The 16,168-nt window shown below is 35.7% G+C and overlaps 1 protein-coding gene across 2 annotated transcripts in view; it reads left to right on the forward strand.

Moving 5' to 3' along the window:
- The window catches only part of LOC150099991 (calcitonin gene-related peptide type 1 receptor-like), a 321,303-nt gene extending 310,849 nt beyond the window's left edge, over nt 1-10,454 (forward strand). For both annotated transcript variants that reach the window (XM_090402325.1, XM_090402324.1), the window contains exon 19: nt 8,675-10,454. In XM_090402325.1, coding sequence (XP_090258451.1) covers nt 8,675-8,746 — 72 coding nt within the window. In that variant the 3' untranslated portion in view covers nt 8,747-10,454. The remainder of the gene's footprint in view (nt 1-8,674) is intronic.
- The last annotated feature ends 5,714 nt before the right edge of the window (nt 10,455-16,168 follow it).

A 16,168-nucleotide genomic window follows, 5' to 3' on the forward strand; every position in this document is an offset into this window, starting at 1 on the left:
TGATTCAAGGTATTGATCAAAGTTGCATGAATGGAAACATTGTGTTGTAGTTTTTTTTTTTTTTTGTATTGTTATGTCTCAAACGTTTTTGCTTCCTATAATAAATGTACATTTTCTCTAGATATATTTCTGTATTCTATAGAGTATACGAAGTATTTCAAAACAGCACATGTTGTGTGAATTTATATATATATATATAATTAATTATAATTATTTAATAAATTATTATTATTATTATTGCGAGTATGAATCTCATCAAGGGAGGATCCTGAACGGAGTAATTGCTTGATATCTTCTGTATCTTCCCTTTGAAACATTCAACGAAGACACACACTCACAATGTTCACTGGAGCTTATCCCATTCACTCAATGTATGCCATGGAAAGAACCTGCACCTCATATTCTTCATGACTATACACTTACTCAACCTCCAGGGATGACCCCGAGTTCCCACCTCACTTGCCATAAGTTGCAAATTTTTCCTGTATCTGAACTGTAAGGACCCCTTACTAGCTGGTTTCTATCATATCTATTCTCCTCTTTCTATTTCTCAAGCTATGAAGGTCGCGCTATTTCACTCTATCCTCATACGCAAAGTTTCACAAGCCAGTTATGATTTTGATTGGCTGGTGTTGGACCTTTTCCGCTGTTTCCTGATATTTTGGCACAGTAGTATAGATGTGATCTTATCAAGGCCTTGTAAAATGGAAGAATATCTCCCTTATCCTAAACGTTATGGTTTCAACATTGCAGTTATCCGAAGTGATCTTAACCATCATGACAATGTGACCTCTACAAACTTTTAACTCACTGTCCGCCATTACCAGTAGCTCCTAGCTTTATCAGTCCCTTGTAGACAATTCCCACTAATATTATACTCAGTCTGCAGTGTCTGCAGCCCAAAATACATATCCCTTGCACTTAAGCAACATTAAGCAGACATGGGTCATTCGACCATAGAACCAATCTGTTAAAGTAAGACTGCAAGGATTCTTATAAGAAATATCCTTTATCATACGACCCAACTTTTATAATTGATGTGTTATAATTCCATAACAACTCCCAGTGTTGATATAGAATTCTGTCCGATTCTTTGGTAAAATCCATTAAAAAAAAAATTAAAAAAAATCATTGTGTATCTATTTCTCTTATCCAACTTCGCTGTTTTCTTTGTAAAATAAGTGGATTGGTAAAATAAAACCTGCCTTTCATAAAGCCAGGTCTTGTATAAAATAACAAAATGCTATATACCTACCTCTGCATGCGATTCGTCACCAGCCTCTCAAAAACCTTAACTACTCCAGAGATAAGGTTTTTGAGAGGCTGGTGAATTCGCTATACTTGAATCAATGAATAAATTCAAGTATAGCGAAAATAAGGTTGACCTCCGTCCCCTCATCGGGAAGTGTTTCCTGTTGAAACCCAAGTTCAGCAAACAGATTAAAGGTAATATATCTAATTTTCTAGCACATTCTTTTAACACAACTGCTGACATCGTAATCCAAACCAGTTGTTGTGATAACATTTGCGTCAATCTCGTCCAATCTTTTTAAGAATCTACTTCTTCAGCTTCTATCTTTACATCCTCAAAACACACACGCAAGAAATGTATAGATATAACCCAAATTTCAATTCATTGTGATTAATTAGGAAGACTGTGGAACAATAACGAAATCAATTCGCTTTTTATGCTATTGTTCCAACTTGATGATCTTAGATTTGTCAACAGTTAGAGGCAATATTCGCGATATACAGCTCACTTTGTTTAAACAAATTGCCGTGCTCTTCGCCAATGTGTATAAACATTGTGAAATAAAGTGAATTGAAACAAATTTTATATATAAAATTAATATGATAAATAATTATTTTAAAATAAAAATTAAATTAAATTAAGGCTATTTTATTTTTACAGCTAGGATTATAAAAAGTACAAATACACCATAAATGTAGCTACATCTACAAAATTTAAAATTTCAGTAATGGACGAGGATGAAAATGGGGATGAGGAATCGACCGTGAGATGCGGTGATTAATTCATTCAATACAATACCCTTGGAGGGTAATGGATGGCAATGCTGTAGCCAATGAAGTTCTAACTGAGGCTCGGCTATTGCTGTTACCCTCCTGCCATGATCAGAGCTTTAATAGCTTAATAACACCTCCTCCCTACACTGTCCTTTACAGATAACGGGGAATATGAAAAGCATTCTTGCTTCGCCCCTTTAAGCCAGTCCTTATATAAGGATGAAAATGGAGATATGAAAAGTCCTTTTTATGACTTCCAGGGTAACAAATGGCAATGCTGTAGCCAATGAAGTTTTAACTGAGGCTCGGCTATTGCCGTTACCCAGCCATGACTGGAGCTTTTTAGCTCAATAACACTCCATCCACACAGATTTGCTTCATTCGGATGACAGGATAAAGAGTCAAGGATTCAGTCCATCGCCCAGTTCTTTTAAGAACTTTAAGGATGAAAATGGAATACATTCAATCCAATGCCCTTGGAGGGTAATGGATGGCAATGCTGTAGCCAATGAAGTTCTAACTGAGGCTCGGCTATTGCTGTTACTCCCTGCCATGATCAGAGCTTTAATAGCTCAATAACACCTTATCCGTACACTGTCCTCTACAGATAATGGGGAATAGGAAAAGCATTCTTGCTTCGCTCCTTTAAGCCAGTCCTTATAAGGATGAAAATGATCGACCGTGAGATGCGGTGATTAAAATACCCTTGGAGGGTAATGGATGGCAATGCTCTAGCCAATGAAATTCTAACTGAGGCTCGGCTATTGCTGTTACCATCCTGCCATAATCAGAGCTTTAATAGCTCAATAACACCTTATCCCTACATTGTCCTCTACAGATAACAGGGAAGAAGAAAGGCATTCTTGCTTCGCCCCTTTAAGGCAGTCCATATAAGGATAAGCCATAGTAAAGAATCTAGAGGTGCAGCAAATTTTCATATAACAACTTAGATTTCAATCACTTATACAAAATCTACAGACAGGTCAAAGACGTATTAAAACTCCAAGATACCAGTGCTGACCATATTGCACCCGGATCACCTGTTGAATTATATGATATTATTAAAAAACTAAAGAACAATAAAGCTCCTGGACCGGGCGGCATCTCGAATAGGGTGAGATGCCGCCCGGCATCTCGAATAGGGTGATCAAGCTGTTGCCTCGAAAAGCTGTAGTGCACCCGACCATTATAATAAATGCAATCTTATGACTGCACTATTTTCCTTTCACCTGGAAACTGGCTGATGTAATCCCTATACATAAGCCAGGCAAGGACCCACACCTACCGCAAAATTATTGTCCAATCAGTCTCATCTCCAATCTGGGTAAGATTTGCGGAAACGGTCATCCTCTCACGACTCCAAACCTCAGTAAATGACCTAAACATCCTTCCTAAAGCATAGTTTGGTTTTAGGCGACACTATAGTACTACCCAGCAAAGCCACAGAATTGTGAAATACATCACCACCAGCTATAACTGGCGCCAGTTCACAGGAGCTGTTTTCCTAGATCTATCCAAAGCATTTGACAAAATCTGGCATTTTGGACTCCTACACAAACTTATCTCAGCCGGTATCTCACTAAAAATGGTTCACCTAATCCATTCATATCTTCAGAATAGATCAATACAAGTCAAATCAACCGTTCTACCTCATCCCAGCGCCATATCTTTGCTGGAGTGCCGCAGGGATCCGTACTAGCTCCATTGCTGTTTTCTATATACATGTAGGACATCCCGCACAATCCGATGTCTCTCATTTTGGCCCTGTATGCGGATGATACAGTAATACTAACCAGATCTCTCCGACCCCATTTCATTACCAGAAAGCTTCAAGAAAACCTTTTAAAGCTGGAGAGTTGGTTCTCCAAATGGAGATTGTAAGTCAACCTCCCCCCCCCCCCCCAAAAAAAGCTCAGCCATTCTTTTCTCAAAAAGGCCAATATCTCCTGCAGGAGATCTGTTACTATTCAATACTAAAATTCCCTTGCAGGCAGAAACAAAATACCTGGGCGTAATTCTCGACAAAGAGCTATCGTTCAACCAACACATCAAGTTTGCGTGCGCAAAGGCATCTAAAGCCATCGCAAAGAACTATCCGCTAATTAATAGAAATAGCAAGCTCAGCAAGAGAATCAAATTGCAACTATACCAGATGACGATTCGTCCTATAATCACCTATGCCTCTCCGGCCTGGAGCCACACCTCTAATACTAACATTATCAAAATACAGCGAGTGCAGAACAAGTGCTTGAGAATGATTCTGAACGCCCCGTGGTATGTTAGAAACAATCAACTTCATAGAGATACAAATATTCCCTATATTTTCTCTTTTCTACAATCCTTTTCATCTAAGTTCTTCCTAAAGACGTCCACACATCCCAACGATTTGGTTCAGCAAGCTGCAGCATACGAGGCACCGGACATATTCAAACATAGAAGACCAAAAGCTATATCCTATAGCGATGCATAATCTCCATGCCCATTCAGGGCGAGCAAACTGCTCATAAATTTTACCCTCATTGTAACCACAACAGATAGCGGGGAATATGAAAAGCATCTTGCTTCATCCCTAAAGACATAAATGTCAACTGTCAAAGCTATATTGAAAATCGTGTTACCATGATTTTTACGTCATAAGTTAAAAATTTAGTCCATAAAGGAATCTTCTAAATCTGATCCTGCATTTTTCATCAAGATGAGCAAAACTGCTGCTCTGTGATTGGCTTTTTTCGGAAAAGTGTTCTTGAATGGGATCCGTGGATTAGTTCTGACACGTGTTGTCATAATTCAGTCTTTATGTTTTGTGATTCCCGCTGCAGAAAAAGTTTTAAAACTCGCATGTTACGACTTAAGTGGGTGTGAGGATTAGATAATCCAGGAACTTTTCTAAAAAAATATCATTAAAATCAAAAGTCGCAGTGATAATAGAAGCAAGAATGGTCTACACACACAATGCGGTTGCTTATGTATACACAAAATGCGCAGTGAATTAGTGCGCATTTTACTATCTTTGGTGTGATATCCGAAAGTGAATGATATGCCTGACTGCGATTTTTATAATATCCAACACAGCTCGGGAAAATTATTAATGAAAGATTGCAACGAAAAGAGTTAAGAACGAGTCTTAAAACAGAAAGACTTTGTTATGAGATCTTCATTCATCTTCAAACGAATATTCATTACTGATATAAATTCAAAATCACGTAATACTGTAAATCACTGAAAGTAAGCCATCAGGTTTTACTTTGTGCTTGATTTACGCCCTCTATTGTTGTCGACGGGACAAAATTAATTGATAATAAAATTATGTATTGAACATAGGAGCAAAAATTAAATTTTGTAAAATCCTAAGTTTTTCTCTTAATATTTAATAAAATTTTAATTATTTAAGTAATTTTTATAAATACACCTTTATATTATTAATATGAGTTTAATTAGAATTTAAAGAAGAGCGATAAGCCATTCTTATAAGGACTATAAGAATAAGATTTGAAATTTTACTGAAATGAATTTCCATTTGTCGGGATGATGAGATTAATATCTCAATTTGACGAAAATTAATATCTTATTAGTAATATTGATATATTATTATTAATATCGTATCTTATTAGTAATATTGATATTGATGTTATTATTAATATCTTATTAGTAATAAATCTTATTATTAATATCTTATAATAATAAAGTCACATTTGGCAATTTAGAGTGCTATGCGGTTAATAAATCTTTCAAAATAAGAAGTGATGTTGAATAAAAAAAAATACCTCGTGGTAATGATGTTGAACACGCAAATAGCGATATGCCTTACACAAATCTAAATCTGCGTGAATACCACACACACAATTTTTTTTTCTGTTGATTATGTGATCCAAATAATAAATATCTTGCTCTTAAACTTCTCATTGTGCATTAGATGAAAAGATCTAGGTTTTTAATCCAGTCTAAAACGCCAAGAATCTTTATAAGAGCTTTTCAACTGAAGGTTTTCTCTGCAGTTCATGTAGAAGTCAAGGGATGAGACGTGTAGGAAATTTATTTTCTCCCAAAGTTAACAGAGCTATCAGCTTTGGAAGTAGAGGAATATAATGAATATCAATACAGTGGCCTTTTTTTTTTTTTTTTTTTTTTGTTCTAGTGGTTTTGATGGTAATCCCGAATTTCTAAACTAGTAGTCAATTTATTGTTATTTTGAGTGTTCACTTGATAAGTTCTACTTCCTGTTTCTCTGTATTTGTGTATGGACAGCTGTGATGATAAGTTGAAGCCAGCTGTTTCACTTACAATCGTTACTACTAACTCTTTAGTTAGATTAATTTAATTAATGTCTGATAGTCGTGCGATGTATGTCTGGCTAATGTTTCTATTTTGTGGAAAAGAAAAACCTTCAAATCACCTATACTTCTATTAATAACAAAATTCTGCCATTTGTACACGTGGAATGTATAATTTTCATGTGTACAAAAGCATACTATATTTATCTTAATAACTGATATATAGTATATCATATTACATTTTATAATAATAATTACTATATTGCCTTCCATTTGTAATCATCTTAATACCTGAAACATATCTCAATAGCTAATATATTATCATTTTAAATTAAGCTATGTAAAGAAAACAAATGAATAACGATATTAGGTATTTAAATAAACTGTCTTCTTTTATTCAATATTTTATGTTAGATAAGTTTTAAGAACTAGGATGATTTCAAACCCATAGATATACATTATTTGACAGAGACTTTCGACCAATTAGTGTATCTTGTGGCCTTTTCTTTATAAGCCAGACTTCGCGACGTTTTTAGATAACATAGAAAGAACATATTTTAAGCATTAGGCAACTTAGGTTTAGCTTAAGATCTTTCCCCACACACACACCACGACATTCAGTAGAACAAGAGCTTTGACACACGGAAAACAGTTTCATTTCTCGCAAGATAATAATAAAAAAAAATTACTACGTTATTATTTCACACGTTTAATATAAACCAAGGAATGATCCTGTATGATGTTAGGAAATCGCTTATCGCATCCTTTCGTACGTCAGGTTTCAACTTTTCAACCATCTGCAAACAATTCTCAGCAATAGCTGACTCGTGTCACCACCCAAGCTCCGCGTGCTTATATCATTTGTAATAAAATGGTCCCTATGTTTCCCACTTTACATTTATCATTTTTTACGTAATCATAAAAAAACAAACAAAACTTAATGAAAAATAAAAACCCAATTTTTCTCGCTTTTTTGTTTGTAATTAAGTTATATAAAATATAAATGAATAATAATATTAGGTGTTTATATAAACTATTACTTATTTTTAGTATTTTAAGTTAAATGAACTTTTTTAAATAAAATTATTTTAAATTATTACATATAATTATTTTTTCTATAAAAAATATTTAATAATTTTCGTTTATTAAATAATAGGATATGAATGTAAAGATGATTACAATCAAGTGATATATGTTCAACTATTCATTAATTTCATTCTGTGATGCAAAATTACATAAGTAAAGTGGATATTAGCTTCAGAATTATTTCAAAGCCGAATGTAGAAACTATGAAAGTTTCGTAAAAATAAGTTGACAGTGAGCTTACGTGAACGCTGCCCAGACGACCATATATTCGCTTTCTTATTAGTCCATTTTTGATATGGTTTCACTGGCCTGACAGCTGTTTCGAACTAGTTGGTTCTCTTCAGAGACCAGGCAGAAACCTTAAGAGAGCAACAACTCTCTTCTAGTACTAAATGGACTTGAAATGTCCGAGAGGTGTATTTTTCGTAGAGAACTCTCGGTCGGTGCGTAAAATACTAAAATAAAGAGCCAAAAGGCTTCAGTTCGGCGATGCAAGTTCGAACAAGTTCGAACCAACAAGAAAACCAACAAGTTCGATACGGTTTTACTGTCAGCCCAGTAAAACCGTATCAAAAATGGACTAATAAGAAAGTGAATATATGGACGCCTAGGCAGCGTTCATGTTTTCTAAAGTAGTCCGCGCTAGGGCAACTCGTAAATGCTTCTTGTACATTCTCGTAAGCTCTCTGGCAACTTATTTTTTACAAAACTTTCAGTTTCTACACTCGGCTTTGAAATAATGCTATCGATAAGCAATAAGAAATCGATTGTGATCTGTTCTAATGTTTCTTATTATTTGGACAATATTCAGGAAATGTGTAGTTGTGTCTAAACCAGTTAATATACCCGACTATATTCGGTAAATGCCTCCAAATATAACTTTCCCGTTATATTTGGAGTGACATCACAACCACAACAGTTGTGATTGTAGTGCCATCTAGTGGTTGAAGGTTAAACTGTCCTGAGAACTCTAGGTGTGTGTGTGTGTGTGTGTGTGTGTATCACGCAATCTCCGATTCCTCTCACATGAATTGATATCTGGAAATTGCGTGTGCAGCTACAGTTTATAAACTCTAAGAAAGCAGAACAAATGTGAGAATTTTTAAGGAGCTTATTACATCAATAATTTTTTTCTTTTCTTTGAGATTTTTCGAAGGACAAAAGAGACCACGCCATACTGTCATTAAGATATCCATTTTTCTTTTTATTTATTTATTATGTACGTTAAAAATCATAGTTACATCAAAATAGCATTGCAATCTATTGAAATCAGTTTTTTTTTTTTTTCACAGTATCTTCCTCGAAATTCTTCTGATGCTGACCATCGTTGTAGAGAACCTCATCGTCTACTACCCCATGCGTGAACTGGGCGAAGTATCTTTGTGCATCAATTCTCCTGTCATTATTCCATTAAAAAAAAAAAAAAATCCACGTGTGCTCGCTGTATATTATCTTCTCCATTAGTGAGATTATTGCGGATGGATTTATCCTTAATGTAGGACAACGTCCAACAACGAATAAGGGTTGAAAATATAATATAAATCGACCAGTTAATTTCGATTGTCCATGTGCTAAAAAAAATAAGAAGATAAACCGAAAAAAAGAATGAAAAAAAAAAAACAGAGATTTATTTAAAAAAATATTTCCTGTGATTTCCGGGAGATGGAGCTACTAACAACCAAATATATTTCTATTCCTTGAAAAAGGCCTTCGTACTAATTCTGTACAAAAATAGCTAATACGAATAGTTTAGGAAAATAACTGCTCTGTGACTAAAGAGAATATGTTGTATTATAAAAATATATTACAAATCAATATTATTATCGCTAATTTAACAGTTCTCCAATGGTGATATTCTTCCGCTGCACAACTTTCCAGAATGACGTGTCTATGGTGAATTCGCGAAACATAAGACAGTTATTTATTTTTGTAGTTACGCCCCAACTGTAAACAACCCAGCACATGTGTCTGTATTATGTAAATATATGTATTTATGTATGTAAGTGAATGTTCATATGAAACATAGATGTAATTTGTTGCTGTGTTGTAAATGTTAGTGTTTTCAGCGCGAGCCAAAGAACCAAAACAGCTGAAAACCAATAAAATAATGAAAGTAAACGCTACTGATGCATTTTTGATACATATAAAAAAATAAACACCCTAAATCAACTAATTGCCAAAAGATGGCGCCACTATCGAATGAAATGTTGGATAAAAGCCAACTCTTATTTTATTACTACTACTACTATCTTCACTGGGCATCTACAGATGCTGTATGGTCACTCCGATGCTCAGTGATGTGCCACACCAGGCCTCGCCATGTAGTTCAGTTGTTTGCTTTTCTGGCGGCCTCAACTCTCTGAAGATCAGCCACTTCACATACACACCATCCATCCATCTCATTGATGGTCTACCCCTGCCTATTTTTCCAGGAACTTCACCTTCTATTACTGTTCTGAGAAGTCCCCCTTTCATTCTTTCTATGTGTCTAAAATATTTTAACTTTCTTCTGTCAATATCCTTAAGAAGCCTTAAGTTCTGCTGATCTTTTCTAACACCCATTCATTTGTACGATTTAGCCATTCCTAATCTTTCTCTGTCTTCTGAACAGCAATTCTTCAGCAACAAAGGAGTACTGTATCATCAGCATACCTCAGATTACTGATCAATCTACTTCCTGTCCTATTTTATTACGATGAAACAAAAACGTTTTAGTGAAACAGCAGTTATATTGCATTTAACACGTTTATTTAAGGACATTTGACAATTTTACTCGAATTCCATTAACAATTAAAGATAGAGGCTGACAATATTGTGATGAAAATCGCATATTTGTAATAATTCATTGTTAAATGCATTAATTCAACACAGTCACTTATGAAATTAAAATTTTTCAAAAATATAATGAGCATTACGTAAAAAAACACCAAACACATGCTTCTTAATTTCGAATATAACTGGAAAATTCAAAAACATTATAATATAATAAAAAAAAATAAATGGAAATTTGGCCGTATTGCCCAGATATTCACAGTCAATAGGAAGTATACTTTTGAAATGCTGCATTGTCAAGTAAAAGCTATGATTATTATTATGTTTGCGAATAACCTAATGTATATATAAATTTATTATGATGTACAATAAAGAAAATGAACTACATCTTGATTTATGTTAAATTTCTTATAATTTTTACTTAATAATAATAACTATACATAATGATATTAAAGATTTTATAAAGATATTAAAGTTCCAATATCTTTTTATAGCCAAATATGTCAAAACTTAAAAGTTTTGAATTTTTAACATTTTTTAAAGTTAACATTCCTAGATCGCTCTCGCCAATAAACATGGACATATCACGTGAGATATCATATCCAATATGTACAAGGTTTCCAGCACATGCGCAGTACCAGAAAACACAGTTCTACCTTTAGAGTCAATTTCATGATATTGCGCAGCCATTTTTGTCGTTTCTAAATGTAATTATTATTATTTTTAATCTATAAAATGGTCTTCCACGATGTTTATTCTCTACCATTTCCGTGTTTTTTTTTCCATATCAATGGAAAAATCAAAAGTAAGACAAATAAAGATAAGGAAATGCTTTGTTTGTTGAGAAAGCGTCTTAACTTTTTTTGCTTCCTCGATGTTTTTTTTTTTATTTTTATCAATCGGTATTCTTCATGTACTTCTGTTAGCTTTGAGAAGTCCAATTTAGTCGCTTCCGTCGTTTTAAACATTCTTTGACGTATTTCAAGTCCTTCCAGCACAAGTCGCGTCATCAATTGACATAGAAGGTGACAAGGAAATTAAGCTACTTTCTTTTATTTCAAAAGAGAATTGCTCTTCGGCACAAGAGACGACACATTTATAGGGGAAAAAAAAAAAACGCGACTTCCTTCGTAGGTAGTCAGTGATAACAATTAAGCAGCAGTTAGAGTACTTTTTTCTCTTTCTCAAAACAAAAACATTCTCAGACACTACGTTTCTAAAAATTATGGTCAGCGGGTAAACTGCTGTTGCAAGCCAAAAAAAAAAAAATCCTATTATTTTATTGGAAGGACTTTTTAAAAGATAAAATTAACGATCTTCACTGCGTACTCGAGGGAGTGTGAGAGTTGAAGTTATTATGCACTTACATAATGACAGGTTCCTTTTCATAAATGTTTCCAATGATTCGCCTTCCTGTTGTGCTGGGATAGTTTAGATTTACTACATTTATATACAAACATTGCAACTTTTTGCTCTAGAAATAATAAGACAATCATATTACATTTTTAAAAATGAATTTACTTTTATTTTTTTTTTAAGTGTTAAAACTTTTTATTTATGTTAATTTCATACACCAAGTTCTATCTTATATACTACTAATATAAAATTATCCCATCATATGAAACTGGAAGAGCGACCACAGGAATACAAGTCCACACAAACAATGCTGGAAGCCTCAAGATATTTGCTGCCTACAACTCACCAAGCAATCCTCTACTGACAACAGACCTGGATGCAGTCCTCGGCACCACAGACCCCACCATCATAGTAGGTGACTTGAACGCCAAACACACAGCATGGTTCAGCACCACCAACAACAGAAGTGGTCGCATACTACACAACTATCAACACTTAACTCAGTTGTGGTAGCAGGACCCACTGAGCACACTCATTACAGCCCTCATGGCAGATCAGATGTACTTGACATAGCTATCCTTAGAAACATCAGTTATCAATACAGTTTTTGGTCTTTTTATTGCTGATTTTCACTTTATAAAAAGAAAAGAAATCCTGAGAATATAACAAGGATCTGTGCTTAAGTTTTGTAGATCTGGAAAAATCACCCAAGAAAAGCTTTCAAAACATTTTAAAACTTTTAGTAATCTGATCTTGACAACCTCTTTGTGCCGAACCCAGCTTGTTCTCCGTTTCACTTCCACAACTTTTCTTAGCCTTTTATCAGCCAAACACACAGCATGGTTCAGCACCACCAACAACAGAAGTGGTCGCATACTACACAACTATCAACACTTAACTCAGTTGTGGTAGCAGGACCCACTGAGCACACTCATTACAGCCCTCATGGCAGATCAGATGTACTTGACATAGCTATCCTTAGAAACATCAGTTATCAATACAAACTAGAGACGCTCAATGAACTATCATCCGATCACAACCCAATCCTGATCAAACTTGGCACACAAGATCAACTGGCCCACCAGCACACCTTCATATCGTGGGATAGGCTAGCTAAAATCCTACCAGAATACATTGGTCCTGTACCAATCATCCACAAAAAAGAAGACATAGATGAAGCAATAAGCAATTTAACAAGCCAAATTAAAAAAGCACTAGAAGCAGTCACCAAAACCACAACCAACCACCCATCCGGTCGGCTCCCAGAAAATATAATGGACCTCATCAGAACAAAAAACAAAGCCATGAAAAGATACCACAACACAAGAGCCCCACAGGACAAAGGACAAGAAAACTCTGAACAAGTTGAACAACCAAGTCAGAAAAGCACTTCAAATCCACAGGAATCAGGATTGGGACAATAAACTAACATCACTCAACCCAGAAGATCACACAATATGGAAATTTCTGAAGATTCTGCGCACTAAACACAATCCCCTACCGCCCATGCAAACTGCTCATGGAACGGCGCACACTGATAAAGAAAAAGCAGAAGCAATAGCAGAAAACCTAGAAAAACAATGCAGCCCATCATATGATAATATAAATATCACCCACATATATAAAGTCCACCAGCAGGTCAAGCGTACTTTAAATCAGTCCGAAGACAAACCAACCAGCATCACCCCCACTACTCCAGTTGAAATAACCAACATCATAAAGCATCTAAACAACAAAAAAGCTCCAGGGCCAGATGGAATTACTAACAGAATCATCAAATTACTTCCTAGAAAGGCTATTATGCACCTGGTTAACATAACCAATGCAATATTGAGGATACAACACTTCCCCTCTGCATGGAAAACAGCAGACATCATACCAATAAAAAAGCCAGGAAACAATCCGCAACTCCCGCAAAGCTACCGTCCAATAAGCCTGCTCTCCAACCTGGGAAAGATTGCTGAAAAAATTATCCTTTCAAGACTACAAGAAAAATCAGACCAATTAGGAATAATTCCAAACGAACAATTCGGTTTCCGCCGTATGCACAGCACAGCACAGTGCAACAAATACACCGACTAGTGGAGCATATCACTCAAGGATACAACTGGAACCTTAACACAGCTGCAGTTTTTCTGGATATTGCCAAGGCCTTTGATAAGGTATGGCATCAAGGATTACTCTATAAACTCATTCAGGCCAACATTCCAACAAACCTTACCCGTCTAATAAAATCATACCTCACTGACAGATTCATGCAGATAAAAATAAATGGCACCATCTCAACTAGGCGCAAAATCCTGGCAGGAGTACCTCAGGGATCTCTTTGGCTCCTTTACTTTTCACAATCTACGTGGCTGACATTCCACAGAACCTGAGGACTATCATCACAGCCCTATATGCTGACGACACAGCCATAATGACAAGATCTCTCCGCCCACACCTGGCGATCAGTCGTCTCCAGGATACTATCACAAAGCTAGAGAAATGGTTCTCCGACTGGAGGATACAAGTAAACCCCGTCAAAAGCTCAGCTATACTGTTCACCAGACGCAAAGCTTTCATCCAAGATGATATTGAACTTCTCGGAAAAAAGATACCATGGCAGACAGAAGCCAAATACCTTGGAGTGCAGCTAGACAAAAAGCTAAATTTCAACAGCCATATCAAGCTCATAGGCACAAAGACATCCAGAACCATAGCCCAACTCTATCCCCTGATCAATCTCAACAGCAAATTGGATAAACGCAACAAGCTGTTATTATATAAGATGGTAATTCGACCAGTAATCACATATGCATCCCCGGCATGGAGTCACACATCCAAATCTAACATCCAGAAACTACAGAGGATACAAAACAAATGCCTGCGGATGATCTTAGACGCCCCATGGTTCGTCAGAAACACGCAGATCCACAGAGAAACCGGAACCCCTGACATCCGTTCTCTCCTTCATGACCATGCGGAAAAGTTCTTCAGCAAGGCACATTCTCATCCCAATCCACTAATCAGACAAGCTTCCAGTTATAGTGAACATGACTATCAAAAACACAAAAGACCCAAGGCAATCCTGCTTTCAGCAGAACAGAGCTAACTCCATAGCTCACAAAGTGCGAGCATAAGTCTCACAACCTCCCCCATCAAGCTTCTCCACACAGATAAAGGGGAAAATAAAAAGCATTTTATGCTTCACCCAGCAAGCCAGTAACGTTGTTGTTGTTGTTAAACTGGAAGAGCGGTTAGGAAGAACTGTGAGATGCGGTGAATTATATACCGTTCGAGGGTAGTGGATTGCAATGCTGTAGCCAATGAAGTTCTAACTGAGGCTCGGCTATTACTGTTACCCTCTTGCCGTGATCAGAGCTTTAATAGCCTAATAACACCTTATCCCTACGCTGTCCTCTACAGATAACGGGGAAGATGAAAAGCATTCTTGCTTCGCCCCTTTAAGCCAGTCCTTATAAGGATTAACTGGAAGAGCCATAAACACAATGACTTGTAATTTCGTTAACAAGACGATTTTTCTTTGAATTTGTGCGCAATTTCATCTTGAAACATGGTGTTAATGATGCTTAAAAATAGTCAGAAAGTCAACGGAATATCATGGAAAAGAGCGTATCGAAGTACTATCAAGTATGTCTACATCTGCTCTGACTGAATATACAGATAAATATGGAAGAAAGCAAAGCAATGTGTAAACGTACTTAAAGAAAGGTTACGTGAAAAGTTTGGTAAGAACATAGAAAATAAATATTAGGAAGGGCGCAAAAAATTCTGGAAGCTATTAAAAATCTTAAAAATGGAGACAGAGTCTTGTAAAAGAAATCAGACATAACACGAAACAACTAAATATATTCAAGATATCTGACGTTATTCATATGGAAGACTACCAAATGGAACAAGCAACAATGATATTCGACCAGAAATGCTCAAATATTAAAAAAGAATGTATCGAATGGATATACTGCATAATTCAGAGGGACGAATTCCGGATGATTGGAGTAGAGCTCTCATAGTACCCATATACAAAAAGGGATATAAAACTGAATGTGAGAATTACAGAAGTATTTCTCTACTGAGTGTTCCTGGTAAGATTTATGCAGGTATATTTGAGAAACGGTTGTGAAGGATTGTGGAATAGGAGCTTGGTGAAGAACAAGCTGGATTCAGGTCAAATAGAGGCTGTCAGGATCAGATTGTCACTTTACGACAGATAGCTGAGAAAAACTAGGAATATAACAAATATCTGTATTTACGTTTTGTCGAGCTGGAAAAAGGCATATGACAAGGTGCCAAGAGAGAAGCTATTCAATACGCTACAGTTATATGGTGTCAGTGGGGCATTATATCAAACAATACATAACTGAAAGTCATCATTTAGGATTGAAGGAGTTACAAGAAATAGTGTAATGTTAAATCAGGTTTGAAACAAGGGTTCACACTATCTTCACTGTTATTCTTCATCTAAGCGAATCATATTATTCAGAAAAGTGATATTCGACCTGATATTAAAATTGGCGTTATTTAAGAGGCTAACATCATATGCATTAAGTAAAGAGAAATAATAGTACCAGGATTTCTGACGTAAATCGACTAATTACTATAACAATATTTGTATGAAAATAAGCAATAAAATGACAAAGACTGTGAAAATAGGC

The sequence above is a fragment of the Typopeltis vanoorti genome, chromosome 13, assembly GCF_054136105.1.
Source record: "Typopeltis vanoorti isolate ZY-2024b chromosome 13, IOZ_Tvanoo_1.0, whole genome shotgun sequence".
In the NCBI taxonomy this organism is placed as follows: domain Eukaryota; kingdom Metazoa; phylum Arthropoda; class Arachnida; order Uropygi; family Thelyphonidae; genus Typopeltis; species Typopeltis vanoorti.